Source organism: Brachycentrus maculatus, unplaced genomic scaffold (assembly GCF_059751285.1).
Source record: "Brachycentrus maculatus isolate JH-2025_06_01 unplaced genomic scaffold, ASM5975128v1 h1tg000311l, whole genome shotgun sequence".
NCBI lineage: Eukaryota > Metazoa > Arthropoda > Insecta > Trichoptera > Brachycentridae > Brachycentrus > Brachycentrus maculatus.
Window position 1 is genome coordinate 556547 of NW_028281061.1, and position 25029 is coordinate 581575.

Genomic DNA, 25029 nt, shown 5'->3' on the forward strand with positions numbered 1-25029 from the left:
AATATTTTTAGGTGACTATGGGTGTACGCGACGCGGCGACTAGGCAGTCGCGCCGCAGCACAAAGTACTGTAGATGCCGCAGGTGCTGGCGTCAGCGCAGAGCGGCCGGGCAAGTCTCAGCCCGCGGCCGCGCTCGACGGTGAATCTACCCGCGTAGAGATCCACCGAAAGCCCAGAGATCCCTTGCGATAGCCGGCGAAGGCGGTATGTAGCACCGGCAGTCGCAACCTGCACGCAGCAGGCAACCGGGTCGTAAGTCCGGTATCGCTCCGTCGGGTCGTCGCGGCGGCTCCGTCGTCGTCCAGTCCGGGTGCAGTCAGCTCCAAAGTAAATCCGAGTCCAAGTCCAGGGGGTAGCGGCGGTCGAATGTTCCTGAGGGGCGATGAGTCCGGGCGGGCAGCGAAGTCGGGAAGAAGCGGGGCGGAGAGAAGAAAACGCAGCGGTAGTCGGTCGAAAATCTGATTTATTAACTTGAATACACCCCTATATATACCCGCTCTGGGTGCCTCGCCGTAGCGCCGCCCGGCCGTGCCTGACCAATCGCGGAGGGGGGTATGTCCGCCAATCACGGCGTAGAGGGAGCGAGGGCATTCGCGTACCGTCTCCCTCTAGCACGTATAAGGACATCCCCACTCCGCTACTTCGGCGCAGTCGAGCGCGCACCGCAGAGCAGTATACACATTACAATATATTCAGTCTTATAGATATCTTAAAAATAGCTTAATCTAACCTAGAGCTATTTCTCTCCTCGGTATGGGCAAAGACCACCCCCGAAAGCGACACATTTCAGTCTTTATTGAGGGGGTAGTACATTGCTAACACATACCGAGGTCCCTAAGCTAATTAATTCTATTTCTAAATCTACGTTTTCTTTACGTCGGCTACACTCCCCCCTGCCGAGGAGGCATCCTTGCGCCGACGTCGTCTCCCAGCAGCAATACGGCGAGCTTGATGGCGGGTCTCGTGTATGTTCCGGCGGCTGTCTGGACCCTGGCGCTCCTCACTTGTCCGTCCTTCCCCGGGGTGACTGCTATGACGCGCCCCCGCGGCCATTCGTTCCGCGGCAGGGCTGCGTCCGTGATCACCACGATGTCGCCGACCCTAATAGGTGCGGCAGCCTGTTGCCACTTTCGCCTCTGTTGTAGCGTCGGAAGATACTCCCGCATCCATCTCTTCCAGAAAGCATCCGCTAGTTTCTGTGCCACGCGCCATTGCTTCTTCAGGCATATTCCCGGCGGTACGCCTCTGTAGTCCGCCAAATGTGGTTGGGCCCCGCTCGACCCGATGAGGAAGTGCATCGGTGTCAGAGGGGCGGCGTCTCGGCTATCCAGCGAAACATGTGTCAGGGGGCGAGTATTAACTGTATACTCGGCCTCCGCTATCGCCGTCATTAGCGTCTCCTCCCGAGGGTACTGTTCTTTAAGTATTGCCATCAGCGCCCTTTTTACTGACCGGACGAGCCGTTCCCAGGCTCCCCCCATATGAGGTGCCGATGGCGGATTGAACACCCACTCGATTCCCCTCTTCGTGGCCTCGTTTTGGAGCTCGGGATCATCAGCCAGTCCTCTCATGGCGTCCGCGAGCTCCTTGTCAGCTCCCCTGAAGTTAGTGCCGTTGTCCGAGTATATGGTACTAGGGTGCCCCCTGCGAGCGGCCATCCTTCTCAGCGCCTGTATCGTCGAGTCGGTGCTCAGTGACGGTGTGACTTCTATGTGCACCGCCCGCGTCACCATACACGTAAACAGGGCCCCGTACCGTTTCTCACGTCGCCTTCCGATCGTGACGTGTACGGGCCCGAACATGTCCACCCCGCAATGGGTGAACGGCCTGACGTGATGATCCAGGCGGCCGACTGGCAATTGTCCCATGAGCGGCGGCTGCGGTCGCGCTTTCTGCATCCTACAGAAGCGACACTCGTAGATTACTTTCCTCACATTTGTCCGCAGTCGGGTGATGAAAAACTGTTGTCTAACCTCGCCGAGTGTTCGCTCCGTGCTTGCGTGCAGTCGCGACTCATGGTAGTGCCGGATCATCAATCGGGTGTATGCGTGTGCGCCGTCTAATATTACTGGCGCCTTCATGGGCTCGCTCACAGCGGGCGCTTTGGTTATGCGCGTCCCCATTCGCAGGACGCTTTCGTTATCTAGGAACGGGGTCAGCCCTATCAAGCGGCTCCCCCGCGGGAGGCACTCCCCCCGTCTGATTGCAGCTATCTCGGCTTGGTAGCTGTCTTCTTGGCATATCCTTATCCATGCCCTTTCTGATTCCTCGAGCTCCTGGACCGTGAGCGTAGCGCTCCCCGGACTCCTTTTTCGGCACCGATTTACAAACCGCAGTACCCACGCCGTAGTCCGGATTAGACGTCTCCACGACGAAAACCGTAATTCGTCGGGGAGCATTGTCATAACGATAGCGCTGTCCGCGCACTTAAGCTCCACTTCTGATTGAGATGCTGCCGTCGTCACCTTGAGCGGCGGCCATTCATCCCTTCCTCTTCTAATAAATTCTGGCCCGCTGAACCATACACCGGTCGGCGATATGTCCGGTATCTCGCCGTCTCGTGTCCCGAGATCAGCCGGGTTCTGTTTCCCTGGAACCCACCGCCACTCACGAGCCTTCGTGAGCTCATCTATCTCCCCCAGGCGGTGGGCCACAAACGGCGTGTAGATGCGGGAATCGCTCCGGACCCAGCACAGCACCGTCATGGAGTCCGTCCAATAGAATGTTTCCCGCAGTTGTACGCCGCATTCCTTCTTGATGGTTGCTGCTAGCCGCGCAGCTATAAGCGCGGCCTGCAATTCCAGGCGTGGAATTGACAGCGCCCGTAACGGGCTCACCCGACACTTGCTGGCCACAAATGTCGCCCTTTTCCCGGCGGCGGTGTCCTCTACGATATACGCAACGGCGCAGCTAGCTTGTTCCGATGCGTCGGAAAACACGTGCAGCTCTACCTGCTGGCCCTTGCTCGCCACGCGCCGCGGGATGGCGCACTCGGTCTCGCGCAGTATGTTTATCCAAGTGCGCCACTTATCTGCCTGTTCTATGCTTATCTCCTCGTCCCACCCTATGTGGGATCGCCAGATATCTTGCAGTAGAATCCGTGGGCGTATCGTCAAACACCCGACGAACCCGAGCGGGTCGAATATGCTCATGACCTCGCTCAGGATTTTCCTTTTCGTTGGCCTCCCGGCCGGGACCTCCCGTGACGCCGCAAACTTGAAGCGGAACTCGTCAGTCACCGGGTCCCATTTTATCCCCAGAACTCTCTCAGTCGTCGAGGTTCCGCTGATAATGTCTCGCGCGCACTTGCCCCTCAATTCCTCGGGGATTGTTTCTAGGACTGCGGGATCGTTACTCGCCCAGTTCGCGAGGGTAAACCCGCCCCGCTGTAGAAGTTCGCAGACCTCTCTGCGCAATCGAATCGCATCTGTCGTGCGATCCACAGCATCCATGTAGTCGTCCATGTAGAACTTTCGAAGCACGGCATCTCTGGCGGCGGGCATGTCCTGCCCGTGGTCTTCCGCGACCCGGTTCCGCACATATTGGGCGCTGCTCGGGGAACATGCAGCGCCAAACGTCATAGACGTCATAACCATCTCCCGAATTTCCTCGTCGGGATTATTTCGCCAGAGGAACAGCTGCGCCCGCTGGTCCTCCTTCCTTATCTTTATTTGGAGAAACATCTCCCTTATGTCCGCCGCCAGCGCGACCTTCCCCTCGCGAAATCGCATGATATTCCCCACAAGCGATGAGAGGAGATCCGGTCCATTGGCCAACATGCCATTCAATGAGGCCCCGTTACAAAAGCTGGCGGCGTCGAACACAATACGTAATTTGTCGGGCTTGTTTACGTTTGTTACTGCGAAGTGGGGGAGGTACCATCGCCCACTCGAAGTGTCCTCTATTTCGGCCGTTGCCAATTCCCGCGCGTACCCCTTGGCGAGATATTCTTCAATCTTCCTTCGGTAGGCCCCGGCGAATTGACTATCCTTTCTGAACTTTTTCTCCAAGCTTGAGAAGCGGTTCAGCGCGATACGGCGATTGTTTTCCAAACAAGGCCCGCCTTCCTTCCATAGAAGCCCCGTCTCGTACCGCCCTTCAGGTAGGAAACGGGTCGTAGCCTTCATGACCTCTATGGCTTGCGCCTCCTGGCGCGATATTTTCGCTGCAGCGCATATTCCCAGCGCATCCACAGCATAGTTCCGCTGGACTAGCTCTTCCAGCCTCTGGTCCGCACTTAACGCCATCAGTGTATTGACGCAAGTCTGGCGGAATCGCCCCCCATGAACGACCGTTCCCAGGGCCGTCTCGGAGGCGATGTAGTTCCCGCAATTACGCGCCTCTCTTGACACAATAAGTGAGGCGTTGTCCTGGCCGATCAGTAATTGCGGGCGCACATGCTGCACCCTACCATCTATACTAGCCACCGGTTGTGGCGGTAGATGCAGCTTCCGAATCGTGTTTGCACGGAGCGAGAATTGTCCCTTCGCAGTCCCGCGCACCTCCAGTGTCACCTTCCTCGAAGTTGCATCGGTAACGCACATCCCGCCAGCACCGTGAATCCTCAATCCTCGGGCACCCCCTGGTTCCGCGATGTCGTTGGCAATCTTCGAGTCCAGCAGTGTTATGGTTGATCCCTCGTCGAGCAATGCATAGACGTCCGCTTCTCCGCGCGGACCGCTTAGGGTGACGGGGATCACCTTCAGGAGCACTGGCTCCTCACGAGCGTGCGTGCTCGTAACCAAGTTGTAGACTCGGGAACTGTGTCCGGAGTCGATGTTCCTTTCGCTCGTACTCGCGGCTTGTCTCTCGTCCGCGAGTGGTCTAGCGCCCCCGGTGCCGGCAGCAGCGGGCGAATCCCGGCGGGCGCTGCTATCTGGCGCTCTTATGTCTGAGTCGGATCGAGCTTCGCGCACTTCGGCTCGATCCCTCGTATGAAGTGTTTTGTGGTGCGTTCGGCGGCACCCATCGACGCCGCACTTCCTCGTATTTTTGCAACTCACATACCGGTGAGTATTCGCTAGACACGCGTAGCACAGATTTTTCCGTCGCACTATGTTCCATCTCTCTGTGACACTACACTCTAGATACTCCTGGCAAGATTGCAACCAGTGGCTCTGTCCGCACAAAACACATGACACGACACTATTCACATTTTTCTCCACAGAAATCACTGTATGCACCTGCTCCCGCTTGTGAAGCTTCTCGCGCTGTCTGTCTTTTCCGCTATATACGTGCGGCTCTATACCGCCGCCTATCATTGCCGATTCCGTCATGTCTTCCAAAAACAGCGCGAAATCCTTCGCGGTGGGCCTTGTGGGGTCTCCCCTTCTGCTATACCACCATAGAAACTTCATACACAGCGGCAACTTGCTCACTAGCTCGCTTAGCAGCTGAGGCGTCGACATGTAGTCCCCGCCGAAGCTTTCCAAGGTCGCTATCGCGTTCCGAACTGCACTCGATAGGTCCACTAATGCCTGCGTCGATCCGTCGTTCTGTATGCAGCGGAGTCTTCTCACCTTTTCCAGTAGAGATGACACAACGATGTCCGGCTGACCGTAGTGAAGTTCTAACGTCTTCATTATGACGCCTACTTGGCTCGGGTCCACGAGTAATGATGATACCGATTCTCTAGCTCGTCCCTTCAATGCGCGTTGTAGACGCAGGAGGTTCTCCGGATCCGAAAGGCAGCACATCTCCGTCGACTGAGTGTACTGCGATTTGAACGTGGCCCATTCCTGCGGCTCTCCGGCGAAGACGGGTAAATCCTTGGCAGTGGACTGGCGCGCGATCAAAGCGCCGACCCTGCTGACGTCTTCTGGGACTGAAGCCGGGCTCCTTCCTTGCGAAGCCTCTAATAGTACCGCCATCCTCGATAATACTGTCATGATGTTGTCCATGTCTGTTGTACGCGCCGCGGGCTCGGGATTCGCGTCCGCGCGTCCGCGGCTGCTCTCGACGTCTCGTAGTGTAGCGCGGAGATTTCGAACTTGCGTTCTTAGCCTTTGGACGGTGTCCTCTGACGAATCCGATTCGACAGAGTCTCCTTCCATTGGCGGTTCTTCTCTGGGTGGTGTGCCTCCTCTCCCTGAGCGAAGCGATGGGGTTCTCGAAGTCATCTCTAGGCGCTCTGCGGTGAAGATCCGGCTCGAAGGACCAACTTGTACGCGACGCGGCGACTAGGCAGTCGCGCCGCAGCACAAAGTACTGTAGATGCCGCAGGTGCTGGCGTCAGCGCAGAGCGGCCGGGCAAGTCTCAGCCCGCGGCCGCGCTCGACGGTGAATCTACCCGCGTAGAGATCCACCGAAAGCCCAGAGATCCCTTGCGATAGCCGGCGAAGGCGGTATGTAGCACCGGCAGTCGCAACCTGCACGCAGCAGGCAACCGGGTCGTAAGTCCGGTATCGCTCCGTCGGGTCGTCGCGGCGGCTCCGTCGTCGTCCAGTCCGGGTGCAGTCAGCTCCAAAGTAAATCCGAGTCCAAGTCCAGGGGGTAGCGGCGGTCGAATGTTCCTGAGGGGCGATGAGTCCGGGCGGGCAGCGAAGTCGGGAAGAAGCGGGGCGGAGAGAAGAAAACGCAGCGGTAGTCGGTCGAAAATCTGATTTATTAACTTGAATACACCCCTATATATACCCGCTCTGGGTGCCTCGCCGTAGCGCCGCCCGGCCGTGCCTGACCAATCGCGGAGGGGGGTATGTCCGCCAATCACGGCGTAGAGGGAGCGAGGGCATTCGCGTACCGTCTCCCTCTAGCACGTATAAGGACATCCCCACTCCGCTACTTCGGCGCAGTCGAGCGCGCACCGCAGAGCAGTATACACATTACAATATATTCAGTCTTATAGATATCTTAAAAATAGCTTAATCTAACCTAGAGCTATTTCTCTCCTCGGTATGGGCAAAGACCACCCCCGAAAGCGACACATTTCAGTCTTTATTGAGGGGGTAGTACATTGCTAACACATACCGAGGTCCCTAAGCTAATTAATTCTATTTCTAAATCTACGTTTTCTTTACGTCGGCTACAATGGGGGATTTATGCTGCCTCGCTACTCTTTCCTCTGCTGAGCTCCTGGTTCCTCTAGATGAGAAGAAATATCCTCTGACAGCGCAGTGGCTGAAGCGCATGAAACAAGATCCTCTTCATAATCTCTGTAACCAACCAGGAGTGGATAGGCTGAAGGAGATCATGGACAACTGGAACATACCTGATACTAAATAGATTGACACAATTGTGGAGGTCCTCACCAAAACGTTACGTTTCCATTATAAATGATTTTAAGTAATCAGGAATTCTAGAGGAGGATATTCACGGAGGATATCGTGAGGTGGGGACGACAACAAAGCCGATACTGGAAGGAACATATAAACAGAATGTCAGAAGACAGACTTCCACGTATCGCCCTCCAAGGCAACCCTGAAGGACGCAGACCCCCAGGCAGACCTCCGAAAAGATGGAAAGACAGCTGGGAGTCGACATCCCAAGAGCGACATGCGGAGGCACAAACAGATCCCTAGGATCTACAAACAGAAGAAGAAGGAATTCTAGCTTGTGTAAAATTGTTACGTTTTGGTGCGATTTAATGATTTCATATTGGTTTAATACAGGATTGGTCACATTTTGTCGCAACTTTAATTAAGATTTCGATAGAATACAGTAAACAGAACAGATTTGCATTTAAAGGATTTTTTGTGCAATATTGGAAATGTAACTTTTTGGTGTATTGTGATAGCCGTTTATAATTTTAACAATTTATTATTATTTATTCTATCAGACACTGGATTTTTCTAGTATGGCAATTGATATAGGAACTTTAAAATATATCCCATACAATAACTGATATAAAAGTGTTTATTTTACAATTCCTTTTTTGACTCAAAACATTAATAAATTTTTTGGAAATAAGAAATTTTCAAATGGTGATAAAATGAAAGAATGCACGGATGAGTTAAGCATTATTGATAAAAATTAAGAAAGGTGTGTTAAGATGGTCTTGGCATGTGGAACAAATAAGTGAGGAAAGAACAGTAAAACAAATTTACGAGGCAAATGTAGTTGGGAATAGGGGCAGAGGAAGACATAGGAAAACTTGTCATGATCAAGTAAGTCAAATACTTTAAAGCGGTCAGGTGTCAGAATAACCAGCGGGTGCGTATGAGGAAATGCGTGAATTTAGAAGAGGAGAAAATTATTTGCAAAGACAGAGTGGTGTTGAAACCACTACCCCGAGAAACGGAGTGATGGTAGTAGTAGTAGTAGTAGTAGTAATGGGTAGTAGTAGTAGTAGTAGTAAACCAGTATTGAAATGCTTGAAATAACAATAACCGGGATACGTACATTTGAAACATTAAAAAAAATTGGCTTATTACCTTTTCCAGGAACAAAACAATGCGTTTAAAATTAGATAGTAAGATATGAAAAAAACAAGTATTAATAAATGAGTGATGTTCGTAATTGCTTACTGATGTATCACATTTTCGCAATACACTCAATAACAGGAAATTGATTGATTAGTATTTTGATATTTATATCATATGTATATTAAATTTTGACTTAGTCTTCAGTGCACATTAACAGTTTAAGACATTTCAAAGTGAACTGCAGTCGATTTGCAATGAAACTTTTGATATTGATGACAATGGTAAGCCTAAGTGTCGTGGCCATACCAGGGTTGGAGAACGCTGAGAGGGTTGCGGTTCCTTGTGATCCTGAAAGGTGCTTGCTGCCAGACTGCAGATGTTCCAACTTTGAAATTCCTGGAGGACTGACTGCGGCTGAGGCCCCTCAGGTAGATTTTCATTTAATTTCCATCAAATTTAAAGGCCTTTCAGATGCTGAACGAATTATAACACAATAAATAAATATAAGAGTTTCTGCTTCTTCATCTAACCAATAGATGTCTCTAGTGAAAACTCTGGTGATTATTGTACAATGTTTCGAAATTGGATCATATATATAGTACTTCCAAGAATTTGAAATTTTCACTCATGAATTATATGAAATTATAGTAACTTTAAATATAAAGAGTAAATCCACTCACAAGTAGGCATAGGCTATGAAACTTATAAAGTTGAAGCCTGAGTAGGGACATGATAAACAGTGTTGCATAAGCCGTAGCTAGATTTCAGAGTCACTTGGAGGTTAGGTAATTAAAAAAAAAAAGAGTAGTGTGGTTGTTAATCATGGGTAGAATTGGTGAAAGTTACACGTGTGTAAAGTGATCATTTAAACCAGCCTATGATGATCATAAGCCTCGTAAATACCTAGACTTACATATTCTTCTTCATCTATGTTGAGATGTCAAAAAATAATAAGTCAAAACACTTTTTTTTTTCGACTTAACAAAGATGAAGAAGAATGTGAAAGTCTGGGGGGCATTTACGGGGCTTACGGCCGTCATAGACTGGTTTGAGTGATCACTTTACGCACGTGTAAGATTCACCAATAATATTTTGTAAATTAGTATGAAAAATTAGTCTTACAATTGGAAATAATCCAGATTTGTGAACAAGTATATGCACACACTCAAATGGAATTAAACTCGGGACCTCCAGCACGGTAGCTATACACGCTAACCATTACACCACAGAAGTGGACAAATAACTAAATAATAATTTAATATAATAATAAAACCCTTATCCGCACCCCAATGGTGCATAGGGCACTGTGTCTTATAAACGCAGTGTTATCATGATTGTTTTACACATGAAGGAAAGGTGATCAGCCCTCCGCTTCAGGTACTAGTCCATGGTATTATTGAATAAATATTACAGTGAAAAAATTACTTATATTTTTTTTTACCCCCCTTGGGAATCGAACCCGGGACCTCCAGAACGGTAGCCGAGCGTGCTGACCATTACACTACGGAGGCGGATAACTAAATAAATAATAATAAAGTATTTACAACATTTTGAGTGTGTCCAAATACTTATTATCTCCAATTACAGGACTTATTTTCATACTATTTTTTGACATCTCATCAAAGTTGAAGAAGAATATGGAAGTCTGTGCATTTACGGGGCTGAGTCGTCTGCCCCGTAAATGACCAGACTTATGGAAATCCATAAGGAAGAATATGGATTCTTCTTCATCTTTGATGAGATATAAAAAAAAATAATAATAATTATACTAATAATAAATATATATAATAATAAAGTAGCTACAGGGTTCAGAAAAGAATAAATAATAACAGTGGGATTGTAAAATTTCAGTTCGTGTTGATTTCCTTCGAAAAGGCAGTGAACATGATCAACATTGACATGTATCGCCAGTCTCTGTACAACCGGGTGAACCCAAACGGATGCCCGGCATCGTCCACCTTCCTCGTCAGCCACGAGCTCACCGACTACAGCCTGGTCCACGAGCTGCACTCCCAGGGGATGGAGATTGCCTTGCGGTCCATTACCAACTCCTACTTGGGGGACGCTTCTCTCGAGACTCTCATGGATGAATTCGGGGGGCAAATGAAGCTAATAAGCAAATTTGCTAACATTTCTCAAGAAGATTTAAAAGGTAACGTCAAATAATAATCATAATCATAATCAGGGCTGTTTTTTACTGTTTTTTTTTGTTGCATTTCACAATAAAATATAATTACATTGGCGTCTTGGTAGAGCAGGTGGAAAAATTTAAATACCTGGGTGTGGACCTGCGATGCGAAGTGATGGGGCAAGTGAATAAAGCTGCAGCCATTTCAGGATACCTGAAAAATGCCATATGGAAAAACCCTGAGATGAAGATCGGCAACAAAATCAAGATCTGAAAAACTTGAGTCCGACCCATCATGACGTATGGAATCGAAAGCAGAGCAGACACCGCTGCCACAAAAAACGCGCTTAGAGTGTCAGAAATGAAGATTCTTAGAACCATAACAGGCAAGAGTCTTCGAGATAGAATCAGAAATGCCAGGATCAGGGAAATATTACATAAAATATTTTATTATATTAAAACAACAAAAAAAGATTCCACAAAAGTATGGCCAGTGTGTATACGTTTTATTTAAGGTTTTAATAAAGGGTACTGGAAAGAATACAAATAAAAAAATATAAATAGAATAAAAGTGCTTATATAAATTACAAATATTTGATTTTGACAGAAAAAATATTTAAAATTAAAAAAGTTATACATATAAACCATTATAAAATTAAATAATTATGTACTATATAAGTTATAAGTTTAAAAGAAGAAGCTACATAGATCCGTTTAAAAAAGTCAGCAAATTTAAATTCAAATTAGTGTCTATCATATAGTCTTTGTGGAATGAATGAAACAGTCTAGGATATAAAAATAATTAGAGTGATATCGATCGAAGTATTGTAACAAGTGTCACCTGTCAGGGAAACAATGAATCATGTCGATACGTTCATTATTGTAGACCAAATACAGATTTAAAGCTTTTTTTGTATTAGGCTTAAGTAACACATCAAAGTTCAAGTAGCCCCGTTCTACGGTACCATTCCAGATTGTCAGGCCCGTAAATGCCCAGACTTCCATATTCTTCTTAATCTATGTTGAGATGTCAAAAATAAAATGAAAAATAACTCCTATTATTTGAGATAATCCAGATTTATGAACCAGTATTTGGATACACTCAAAATCTTGAATATCAAATTATGTTTTCTTACCAGGACTCCGGATTCCTTTTCTTCGGTTAGCTGGGAACAACCAGTTTCAAATGATGACGGAACGCAAAGTACTCTATGACTTCACGTGGCTGTCAAGGCACCAAGGCACAGGAATGTGGCCATACTCCTTGGAGTACCAGAGCGTACAGGAATGCATGGAGGGCTGCCCAAACGATTCTTTCCCCGGCGTGTGGATCATTCCCTTGATAACCTGGACTGATGATTCAGATGTTCCCTGCGTTAAGCCGGATGCTTGTGTCGACGTGTAAGTCGTTTATCGTTTGCAAACAATCTCGCCTCTTCCGCATTCATGCATCTTCTCATACCATCTTCTCCGACTCCTGACCCAACCACTTTTGAGTATTTTAAATACTCAATCATGTCGAACTTGCCTTGGTCTTCCTCCGCTTTTGTTCCCTTTTATTCGTCTCATAAATTTGTTTTACTGTTCTTTCCTCACTCATCTGCTCCACATATCCAAACCATCTCAACACACATGTCTTAATTTTATCGATAATCCCTTATCTCAGCTGTGCATTCTTTCCGTATTTCACTATTCGAACAGAGATCGAATGAGAGATCATTCAATTTTTTGCTGCAGATTCTTCTAAGAGATTGCATTTCGGCTACATTCAATCCATTCAGTGTGTGTGTGTCTTCTTCTTTTGCCACTCCACCTACGCTGGTATTAGTAATCATCATGCCACTTTTAACTTTGTCTAAATAGCTAGTTTTCTAAATAGATACTTACTTTTTAATAATGGGCAACTTAGACTTAGACTAAGTATGAAACAAAATAATTCTGTACATAATGAGAATGTAACTAAGTCACAGCCAGTGACATGCTCAAAGAATTAATTGGGGTAGGCATTAGAGATAGTTAGTAAGATAAGCTAGATACTACTTACTAGGGTAGGCAGTAAAGGTAGGTAGAAAGGTAAGCTAGGTACTATTTACTATGGTAGGCAGTAGAGGTAGGTAGTAAGGTAAGCTAGGAACTACTTAGTAATGTAGGGTAGGTACTGATTGCGTATTTATATGTCACGCAGGTAAGTTAGGATAGGCACTGCTTTTCTGTCTATATGGAATACACGCCCCTGGTCACAGCTATCTATCTACACTACTTAGTCAATAGGTTATCTACTTTCTGTGATTGACCACATCTTTACATTATTATAATATAAATGATTCTACATTATTTTCAATTTTTGTTGCTCTTAAAGCCCAACAGATGTAGAAGGAATAAAAAATTGGATGATCAGAGAGTTCAACAAACATTACGAGGGGAATCGAGCCCCCTTCAGCTTCAGTCCCGGTTATTCTTGGCTCTTGGCTATAGAAAACGTCTTTGAAGCGTTCGTTGAGTTTTTGGACTATCTGCAAACACTACCAGATGTATTTTTGGTAAGTCAATTTTAATTTTAATTTAGTTTTATCAGGTCCGCAGCAAAATTATTAAATCTTAAGCTGACTTAAATCAGTCGAAGATATTCAAATGATTTATTTATCTTTATTCTAAACCTTGAGGTGGAGTGTCTAAGCCTCTAAGGTTCATGTAACATGAACCTCCGCCTCCGTGTAGTCAGCACGCTCAGCTACCGTTCTGGAGTTCCCGTGTTCGATTCCCAGAGTTAGGGTCAAATAAATATAAGTGATTTTCCACCCTAATATTAATATTACCCTGGACTGGTACCTGAAGTGGAGGGCTGATCAACTTTCCTTCATGTGTCAGCGATCAAGATAACATTGCGTTTATTTGATGCATTGCCCTATGCACCATCGAGTGCGGATAAGGGTTTGAAGAAAAATAAAAAGAAGTTAAATCAAAGATATATCTATAAACATAAACATGCATTCATACGCTCATACATATACATTAAAAAATGCTGTATCCGTATACTTATGCATTTTCCCTCTCAAAACTATATGTATCAGCAATGAATCGCTGTGAACAGAAAAGTCAAAATTTCATGGCATTCTGGCTTCACAGTAGTTTTATTAACCCCATGTTTGTTATTTATAAAACAATGGATAAAAAGAATTTTGCGTATAGATAGAACATGTTTTATGATGTTTTTGTTACATGATAATTCACAAAACGACTTGTTGAAGTGTGTTGATACAACATTGTTTTTCGATGCTTTTGTTACGTAAAGATGGACAATTCACAAAAAGGCTCCATCATTCAAATATTTCAGGTATCGGGATCTGAGGTCATCGACTGGGTGAGAAACCCCATCCCAGTGTCGCAGATGAAGCCTAATTCTACATCTTGCAGGACCACATACACCCCAACCTGTGAGCCAAAAGCCTGCGAGTTGCGGAAAGGAGACGTAAGTATATTATTATTCATCATATCGTAGTCGTACAGGAGAAAATGACCAACTAACAAAACGTAAAATGTTCAGGAGGGCTATTTGAGTAACTTTTGCTTGGCAAGAAATTAAAGAACAATGCAGTTAGTCATTTTTAACAAGTCAATATATTATACTTCCAAGTTTAAAATCCTTAGGGAAATTTTCAGGGCAATATTAAGCTAGTAAAATATCAAATAGTCAATGATCACGTTTTTGTAATAAATTCACTTGGTCACTTTCTCCTGTATGACTACGATATGTAGGATTCTCAGAAGGCAATTTAACATTCTAAAAGGCACAATAACGTATTATAAGATTCAGTACCTACCATTTAAAATGGTACAGCACCGTTTTTTTATGGCAACATTTTAATTACAATTTTTAAATCTCTTCTCTTCTTCGTCTTATTCCTCATTACTGAGAGTTGTGACTCTTGTGAAAGCAATGACTCTTGCTGCGCTGCACATAGCGCTCTAACCACCGAGGTGCCTGCTGCTGACTTAATTTGATCTATCCATTTTTAAATCATATGTTTAATATTACATTATGGTTTTAGGCAACTCGATGGATGACCATTTGTGGATCTATTTGCCCTCGGACGTACCCATGGCTAGGCAACCCGCTTGGCGAATGATGTATGCATACATCAGCCTAATATATAAAACTGACCTCATTATTTTTAACCGGAGTTTCAACATTATCAATGATTGACACTGGATTATTCACCCTATTTTTTATATACCTCACAAATTTCTCAACTGAAGACACCACCGTTGGCCATACTTTCAAAAATCTAAATCAAATAACGACTAGCTTGTGAAAGGAAACCAACAACATAGCATAAATATACATCAGATTTCCGTCTTCTTGGGTATAAAATGATAGACGCTTTATCTCAAGTTAAAATAAATTGATTATCAATAATTTTACTAACTAAAATAAAATAATACCATGGTGCATAGTTTTCCTTGTAAAAAAATAAATTCCGAATATCAAAAATCAAAATAAAATTTATTATTAACTATTTATTGTTTCTTTATTTTGTTTGCGAAATACTTAATACCTTTTTGCCCCCTTCCGCATACCTCTCTATGCATAGTACTGAGTAGTAAGTGCATGCAAGGGATGTAGCAAATTCCAAATTACTGTTATGCATTATAAATGAATGTTGATACATTGATTTTTTTTCTATGATTTTTACTCTTTTTTCTTCTTTCGGTATGTATGGTATATGTATAAACTAGACAACTTTACCTATTATGTATATTAATTATATAATGAAATTGTACCAATCAAAATTTTCTGCCCGGATCGCCTTTAATTGATAACAATTAAAAATAGCAAAGTACATTTCGTTTTATTTGCTAATAACTCATTTCAATTAAACGTTGGTCTTATCTTGATGGATACAATTATCAATTATCTTTCATTTAAAAAGAATGTGCCTTAGGTACATGTTACATATAATACGATGTAAGATGCACTTACAGGGCCTGGCACTTATGTCTGTATTTTAAGTAATGAGTGTGCCTTTGATGTTGGGGACATGGTATGGAATACCCTTCTATTGGCGCGTCAGGTCCAAAATATTAGTAGGTACATAGGACCTTAAGTTTAAAGAGACTCGAAAAGACATCATATTTGAAATATGGACATAAAATCGCCTATTTTAAAAGTAAAAAGGCCTATTTAAATATATCCAGGGCTTTTTTTACAGACAAACAAGGTCCTGGGACTCACTTCATGTCAAGCTTTTTACAAAAAAAAATATGTGCAAAAATCATTTACCATATTTTATCATTTTAACGAATTATATGAATATAGATTGTAATTATGTAAACGCAAACATTGTTTTGTATTGATTTTGAAAATTAAATTTAAAAAATATCTGTGATAAAAGGTGCCGGAACGCCGTTCCACATGAAAAAAAAGCTGAATATATCTATCCAAAATTTCGTAGTCAGTACTATGTAGGGTGAAACGAAGAGTGGTCTAATACCGGATATCCAGCAAGATTTTTGACCGTACTATCAAGGACCTAGATGTAAATAAATACTCTTCGCCGAAATTTTCCTGTTATCAATTCTTCTTCTTTCTGTGCCTCTTCTAACGAAGATCGGCAATCATCATGGCTATCTTCACTTTTGATGCTGCAGCTCGGAACAGAGATTTGGTGCTTCTGCCAAACCATTTTCGTAGGTTTTTCAGCCATGATGTCCTTCGGCGTACTTGAGTTCTTCGCCCCTCAATCTTTCCTTGTATGATTAGGTGGAGAAGACGATATTTTTCATTTCTCATGACGTGTCCAAAGTACATCAGCTTTCTCTGCTTGATGGTTGGTAGGAGTTCCTTATTGGTATTCATCCGTCAGAGGACCTTTAGGTTGGTGACCTGATCACGCCATGAAACTCGCAGGATCTTGCGATAGAGACTTATCAATATTAGTTTTATAATTGTAACATGTTCTTATTAAAAATAAATATATTGTGAATCAAAAAGACATCTTGGTTAAGTGTCTATATCCGGTCTAAACGTAGCCGTTGTTCTTACAGAGAAGGGGAACTTCCTAATAAACTTATAATACAGGCAGGAATTCAATTCCCTACGCCCTAAGTATCCACATTTTTCTCTGATCCTAATTCTTTGTGGTCATAATCTCTAAAATGCTAGAGCAAAACACATTTAAAATGTGTTTTTTTTTCTCTTCTTTTTGTTTGTAAATAAAAATAAGACTTGACACTGGCAGAAACATCCTTTCACTAGGTAACTGCCAAATAACACAATAGAATAATTACTTTTTCTAATTAAATTTTATAATGTTACAATTGACATCACAAATTTTAATTAGAAAAGTAATTATTTAGTTGTATTATTTGATATTTTTAATTAGGTACGAAAACAAAAGAAAGTTTAACTTAAATTTTAAATGTAAAATATTTGAAATGCGCTAGTTTTTTATTTTAATGTTATTATTAACAAAAAACAAGAAGTAAATAATTGTTATTTTTTGTTAATAATAATATTCCTAGGTATTAATTACTCATCAATTATTATTTGATAACCAAGCATCAATTTACTGAATCGATTTAACAAAATAGACAAAAATAGATTTTAAAATTTCATTATTTTAGAAACTCAGAGTTAGCGTAATAAATACGATGTCTCGCCACACTCGATAAAGGAGTGGTAAGGGTTAAAATAATCACTTTAATTCTAACAGTTCGAGGGTTAAAAGAAATTATTGAAAATAATTTGATAGCTAACTACGTCACAAAATAATAATTTTTTTTACACTGATCAAAAATTGAGACAAGACTATTTGCTTTTGAAGGACTAAATGATGCATTAAAGAATAGATCTTTAACCAGATAATACGCAATGTTTGAGAAAGATAAGGCTAATTAAAAAGAGATGTTACTAATAATTCAAATCACTAATGTACGTGTTACCAGTGGCGGACCTTCCCTAGAAGCCCAAAAGCCCGGCTTGCCCAACAACTCCACATTATGGAGTTGTTATTATGGATTCCGATGATTATTATTAACCGGATCCACGCGGCTCGCATAACCGTATGTGTTTTAACAAAACATGCCCCATACGCGGCTGACATAAGCGTTTGTGTTTTTACATTGCTCCAAGTTTCCAACCTCAGTTCAACTTAGAGGGATTTTTTCATGGTGTGGAACTTTGGATAAAATAATACGTCAATCCTCGGCCTTATGACATCTGTTGAAATATCTGACTAATAATTTGTAACATCACAAGGATAAATAAAACAACAGATCCCTGATTTTTCTTGCGGTCGGTAATTAGTCCGCGCCATAATCATGCCCTATATCTGTCTCACTCTCGACGCTACGCATCGCCAGTGGGTAAGAGTGACACACGATGCGTGCTTTGATTTATTTATGTTACGATCTAATTTGTTTATATTACGATATATTTCAAGAATAATGTGACACAAGTGTATTATAGAGTACCAAAAAGGCACAATGAATCCCATTGAACGTTTTTGTTTAGGAAAATAAATCGTTTCTTAACTAAATACATGATAAAAGTAATCATTTAAAAAACGGCGAAATACTGCCGCGCACGGGCGTCTCTCAGGAACAAAGTTAACGCGGTTAAAAGGTTAAACACTATGCATGCCATTTTATGGTGATGGTACTTATGGGTGATGGTCGATATCTGAGGAAGATATTTTATTATAGTGAACGTTTTGTTTATTTCAAGGTGATGGCTATCCCTTACAAAAGTTACATGGATGCATATTTTTACAATGATTACAATGCATTGTTTATATTTATAACACTTTCTGGGTGCTTACGATACTGGGAATGATATGAGGTGAAGAAATTATAGGTACATCATGTATTCACGAATGTGAAAAATAATGGGCTTGCCTTACTGGCCTAGGCACGCCACTGGTGATTACGTATGTCTAGAACATTAACGTACTATGCATTCCTTGACGTCGGGTAAAGATCTAGAAATTGATAGGGGATCCGGCAAAAAAATTGGTATAAAATGACGTTCAGAGATTCAGCTAAGAGCATCGTATCGTGAGCAGCCAACAGCTATCCATTCGACATGAAGATCCTGGTATTGCTGACGATGGTTGGCCTCGGTGTGGTGGCCATGCCAGGGCCGGAGAAGAACGAGAGGGTGGCTAGCACTTGTGACCCTGCAAAGTGCGCGCTACCAGACTGCAGATGCTCCAACTATGAAATTCCGGGCAAATTGACTGCTGCTGAAGCACCTCAGGTATGTTTTCAGTTATCATTTGCAAATTTTCAAATGATTTGAAAACTTGTATACAACACCCTGTTACGAAACATTACGGTGTTTGAAAATGATGCGGAATGCATCGAAATACGTGTCAGAATATATTTTAAGAAATAGTGGTATTTACAAAGTAAAACTTAAATTAAAAATGAATAGATATGGTAATACCACAAAGTGACTGCTGAATCAATTAATGAAATTTATGAGAATACCCCATTGTCCATATGAAATTCTTCTCTCCTCTCAGCACATACCCCAGATAGGACACCTTTCGGACCTTGATAACAGTCAGCAACTGCTCTTGGTATTGGGAGCAAATTTTCGTTGCTGAACATATCGGTCCATGGAATGCGTAGCATTCTACAATGTATCCGCATTTCGAATGCATATAGTCGGTTCTTAGTGCTGACTTTGAGGGTCCACAATTCTACTCCGTAAAGATGTACTAACAGGACATAACACCTAACCATGCTTTACCTTAAGCTTCAGATTGAGGCTGTCGTTACAGAATATATATTTCATCTTATTAAAAACTGTACGAGTCTAGAAAGATCATTTGGATTTCAGTTTGTGCTTGTTACATTCGACGATGACGTGAATGTCATAAACATGGAGCACTACCGCCGGTCGTTGTACAATCGGGTGAACCCAAACGGCTGTCCGGCATCCTCCACCTTCTTCGTCTCCCACGAGTACACCGACTTCAACCTCGTGCAAGAGCTGCACGCCCAGGGCATGGAGATCAGCCTCCACTCTATCTCGCATCTGGCGATGACCACCTACTGGCAGAACGCCACCATCGAGACCCTTCTGCGGGAGTTCCATGACGAAAAGAAACTCATCAGCAAGTTCGCCCACATTCCTGAGGAAGATATGAAAGGTTGGTATTTGAACTTATCTTCTTTCGCATGTGTATTTGAAATTTATCGCCATATTATTATAAACATTCATTATTTTGCTCAATGCCTCGCTTATAGTTTCCTTATATCGCTCACTCCTTTCAACATCAATCAAAAAACTTGATTTTTCAGGAGATCGTTTTTAAAGTTTAAGAATATGATAAAATGTAATAAAAATAAATATCAAGCCACTTAATGAACTTTTTACTGTGCAACAGATATTTTTAGGTAAAACCTGAAGGTTTTTTCTCCATTTGAACAATATTTAGTATATTTAAAAAAATAATTAAACAATACCTTTTCTTCAAAATGCAAAAACAACACTTTCTGCCCTGTAGCGGGTAAATATTAAGTTAAAAATATGCCGCTTTTGCTGGGATATAGTACATTTTCCGGGCATTTTGAAAACATGCACAACTGAAAATTGAAAATTTTTGATATATGACGTTGTTTAAAGGAGTGAGCGATATGTCAGGCGCTAGGTGTATCCCATATTGGAGTAAAACATTGCTTGATATTATTTGTGGAAGTCCTCACCAAAATGTTACATTTCCATTATAAATGATTAGAAGTAATCAGGAATTCTAGCTTGTAAAATTGTCACGTTTTGGTACGATTTATTGATTTCATATTGGTTTAACACAGGATTGGTCATGTTTTGTCACATTTTAACTAAGATTTTGATAGAACACAGTAAGCAGAACAGATTTGCATTTAGAGGATTTTTTTTTGTGCAATATTGGAAATGTAACTTTTTGATGAGGACCTCCACATATATTGTTATCTTATTAAGTTTGTACTGACTTTTATTGATAGAACTGCACTTATACCATTTAATAAAACTATATAGTTTTTTTCCACTTTTCTTTTCTTTGAACAGTGACCAGTTACTGGTCAAATATTCTTCTTCTAACTCTTATCTGCACGCATTGGTGCATAGGGTACTGTATCGTATTGATGTTATCTTGATCGTTAATTACATGAAGGCAAGCTGATCACTCCTGCGCTCAGGGACTAGTCCAGGGTGTCCAAGAAAATTTTGTGTTTTTATTTTTTACAAAAATTTAAAATTTCGTACGTAATTTCTGTGAGCCTAATCGGTTAATTATTTAAAAAAAAAACATTAAAATGTTAAAAGTATTAAAAAAAAATTAAATTTAAATATTATATATGCGGTTTCCGATTTTTGTTAGGGCTCCGCATGCCGTTCCTGCAGTTGGCCGGAAACAACCAGTTCAAAATGATGAAGGAGAGCGGTATCCTTTACGACTTGTCATGGACCACTCAGAAGTTTGAAGGCAGCGGCATGTGGCCCTACACCACAGACTACAAGAGCGCCCAGGAGTGCGTCATTCCTCCCTGCCCTGACGAGTCTATATCTGGCGTGTGGGTTTTCCCCATGATAAGTTGGTCCGACGAAGCCGGCATAGTCTGCTCTATGGTGGACGCCTGCGTCAATATGTAAGTGTCAAATAAATACCGCAAAATTTAAGGCACATCCAAATCCTTGTTTACAAATATGGGTTTCATCACTTGGGCGTTATTTTTACATTTCTGAGAAAGTTATGTTGATGTTTATATATATAGATTTTGTCCACCAAATATGGGTTTCTTCACTCAGGCGTTATTTTTACATTTCTGAGAAAGTTATGTTGATGTTTATATATATAGATTTTGTCCACCAAATATGGGTTTCTTCACTCAGGCGTTATTTTTACATTTTTGAGAAAGTTATGTTGATGTTTATATATAGATTTTGTCCACCAATATGGGTTTCTTCACTCAGGCGTTATTTTTACATTTTTGAGAAAGTTATGTTGATGTTTATATATAGATTTTATCCACCATTATGGGTTTCTTCACTCAGGCTTTATTTTTACATTTTTGAGAAAGTTATGTTGATGTTTATATATAGATTTTATCCACCAATATGGGTTTCTTCACTCAGGCTTTATTTTTACATTTTTGAGATAGATATAATAATAATAATAATAATAACTCTTTATTCCAGCTTGACTAAGTGGTGGGTGCAATACTTAGTCGGCCATATATGTTGATATTTATATATAGATTTGGTCCACCTCCATTCCCAGGGGGGGTCTAATAAATATAAGTGATTTTTTCACTGTAATATTTATTCAATATTGCCCTGGACTGGTAAATGAAGCGGAGGGTTGATCACACCTTTCCTTCATGTGTTAACGATCAAGATAACACTGCGTTTATATGATGCAGTACCCTATGCACCATTAGGGTGCGAATAAAGGTTTAAAGCAGTAGCAGAGTGAGTATGGGCTTACTTTCGATTCCCAGGGGGGATCAAATAAATATAAGTGATTTTTTCACTGTAATATTTATTCAATATTACCTTGGACTGGTACCTGAAGCGGAGGGTTGATCACCTTTCCTTGATGTGTTAATGATCAAGATAACACTGCGTTTATATCATGCAGTGCCCTATGCACCATTGGGGTGCGGATAAGGGTTTGATGATGATACATAGTTGAAGAAGTATAAAGACATCTAGTTGCATACATATTCAAAAAAAATTTGTAGTGTGGTTGTCAATCATGATAAGAATAATAACTGTTACACATGTATAAAGTGATCACTTCAACCAAATTTAAAATAATGTTTTCAGGGGTCTCCCAGTGTGTAAAATAATCCTGTTATGATCTTGCATATATATAAATAAAAAGATATCTGCTAATAAAAGCTTTAACTAACTACAGATGTCTCTCATGAACTCAAACGTAAAGCGTCATGAGATTTATAATAAATATATGAATTCCAAAAATTTGTGTAGTGTGGTTGTCAATCACGAGTAGAATGATAAATGTTACACCTGTATAAAGTGATCACTTAAACCAGCCTACGCCAAGTCTAAAGCCCTGTATACACCCTGACTTCTATATTCTTTTTCATCTATGTTGAAATAAATACCTTTACAAAAAATATTATTAGGATATTATTCCGACTCCTGACCTGACCTGACTTTAAAGTATTTGAAATAGTTTTATGACATGTTTTCTTTACATTTGTTCTACGTTTTGTAATACTATACAATTATTTCAGCCCAAAAGACAAAGAAGGAATAAAAAACTGGATGATTGGAGAGTTCAACCAACATTACGAGGGGAATCGGGCTCCATTTGGTTTCTATGCCCATTCCGCATGGCTCGAAGCTTCTGTGAACCCGAACCGTCTACCAGCTTTCATCGAGTTCCTAGACTATCTGCAAACCTTACCCGATGTGTTTTTGGTAAGAGACCATTGATTGTCATATTATCAATCAACATATTACGGCTCCACAGTCTGGTCTCCTCATTACGCTATACACGCTGACAGCGTAGAGAGAGTACAACACCTATATCCTTAGATACATTAATTTTAAACTAAATATACCCATTGTTGAGTTAGATTATGATTACATAATGAAGCGGCTAAAATTAATAAACCTTAGTGATAAAAGGGTAATTACTAATTTGGTCCTGTTATATAAAATTTTTTAAAATTTTTTGGACAGCCCTGATCTCCTAAATCAAATAAAGTTTAGCGTCCATTTTTACATAATGCAAACTATGCCATGTTCTCTCCGATTCCGCGGCTTCAATGCTTTTGAAAGTAAAGTTTTATTTAATATATTGCTATCCACCTAAAAGTCTGTACTTTCTCAGTATTTCTTCTCCATATTACAATGGATTTATTATCAATCGTATGAACCATATGATTTCTGGATATAACCAACCTTGAAACGATAAGTGTCAAAATTTCATGGCATTCTGGCAATCACCTTATGGTGGTTTTATTGACCCCAGTTTTGTAATTTACAATAATTAAAAAAGGAATTTCGTGTTGATAAAACATGGTTTTTGATGTTCTCGGTACGTATAGATAGCAATATACGGCAAATCACAAAAAAACTCGATAGTTCAAATGATAACATTTCAGGTGTCGGGATCTGAGGTCATCGACTGGGTGAGGAACCCCATCCCAGTGTCGCAGATGAAGCCTAACTCTACATCTTGCAGGACCACATACACCCCAACCTGTGAGCCAAAATCCTGCGAGTTGCGGAAAGGAGACGTAAGTATAATATTAGTCATAATTTTTATGATTCTCAGAAGACGATTTTCCCTTTCCGGTCCCCCAAAATTAAAAAAAAAAAATCTACATTTACATTCACAGTTACATTCCAATTGGAAAAACGATATTTTGTCCTCTGCTCCACATACTGTTGTAATAGATACGAGTGACAAAAATGTAACCTTCTAATTTAAATAAATAATACTAATGATGAAAAAAATTTGAATAACATCCGACATGGGACCTAAGAGCAAAAAATCGATGTCGAATGAGATTCGGCATTGGACCAGTAAGGGTTATACCATTTCGAATGACACAATACTGTTTTGAAAGTCACAATACCGTTTTGAAAGACCCAGTACGGCTGTCCAATTTTAAAACACAGTAAGGGACATTTTTTTTGTAGTACGTTTTTTTGCATTTTTGGACTAAGTAGAATCTACTTAGTCCAAAAATGCAAAAAAAAACATACTACAAAAAAATTGTCCCTTACTGTGTTTTGAGTTTGGACAGCCGAGTACCTACGGTTTTAAATGGCATAATACCGTTTTGATAAAATATTAACAGATCAATTAATTTAAAAATTAATAAGTCTGTTTTATCTTAAAATAAATACATTGCGCTTTGACACTGTGCTGTTTCAAAAGTTTGGTATCATTTTGAAAGACTCAGAATCATTTTGAAAGGCACGGTACCTTTTAAAGACACAATATTCTTTCAAAATACACAGTTCTATTTCGAAAGACACAATATTGATCTGTAAGACATAGTATCATTTTAAAAGGCACAGTACCTTTTTAAGACAATATTGTTTAAAAAACATTTCTATTTCGAAAGACACAATATTGATTTGAATGACTAAGTACCGTTTTGAGAGGGTTTTCTTGTGAAAACTTCCTTGACTTGCAATTATTATTTATAACATAACTACATACACATATTTACAAACTGTACGAAGAAATAAAAACTTCCCACTAATAATTAATCAATTTTCAGGAAAGTCGATGGATGACCGTCTGCGAATCGGTTTGCCCTAAGAATTATCCATGGCTTGGCAATCCTTTGGGTGCTTGATTTTTTTTCCAATAATTTGAAAACAAAATTTTCATCAATATTTGACCACTGATGTACATTTTTTGAATAAACGTTAACTTTGCATGTATTATAACTGTATTTTTTTTTAACATTTGTCATATTGCGTATATTATGTTTCGCCATTTTGAATATCATGGCAGCATCCAAAAATAAAAATAAAAGGAATATAAAAAAGCTACATTT

The 25029-nt window shown here is 41.4% G+C and overlaps 2 protein-coding genes across 2 annotated transcripts; both read left to right on the forward strand.

Moving 5' to 3' along the window:
• Nucleotides 1–8627: 8627 nt before the first annotated feature.
• On the forward strand, nucleotides 8628–14986 carry LOC148304573 (chitin deacetylase 8-like). Its single transcript, XM_088268067.1, has 6 exons — nucleotides 8628–8788; nucleotides 10212–10512; nucleotides 11628–11889; nucleotides 12848–13028; nucleotides 13823–13957; nucleotides 14538–14986. Exons 1-6 carry the CDS (start codon nucleotides 8633–8635, stop codon nucleotides 14613–14615), a joined length of 1113 nt encoding a protein of 370 aa, XP_088124193.1. The 5' UTR covers nucleotides 8628–8632; the 3' UTR covers nucleotides 14616–14986.
• A 3545-nt stretch (nucleotides 14987–18531) lies between these two features.
• LOC148304574 (chitin deacetylase 8-like) lies at nucleotides 18532–24913 on the forward strand. The gene is made up of 6 exons (XM_088268046.1): nucleotides 18532–18745; nucleotides 19334–19646; nucleotides 20859–21126; nucleotides 22741–22927; nucleotides 23617–23751; nucleotides 24748–24913. Exons 1-6 carry the CDS (start codon nucleotides 18572–18574, stop codon nucleotides 24823–24825), a joined length of 1155 nt encoding a protein of 384 aa, XP_088124172.1. The 5' UTR covers nucleotides 18532–18571; the 3' UTR covers nucleotides 24826–24913.
• Nucleotides 24914–25029: the final 116 nt, after the last annotated feature.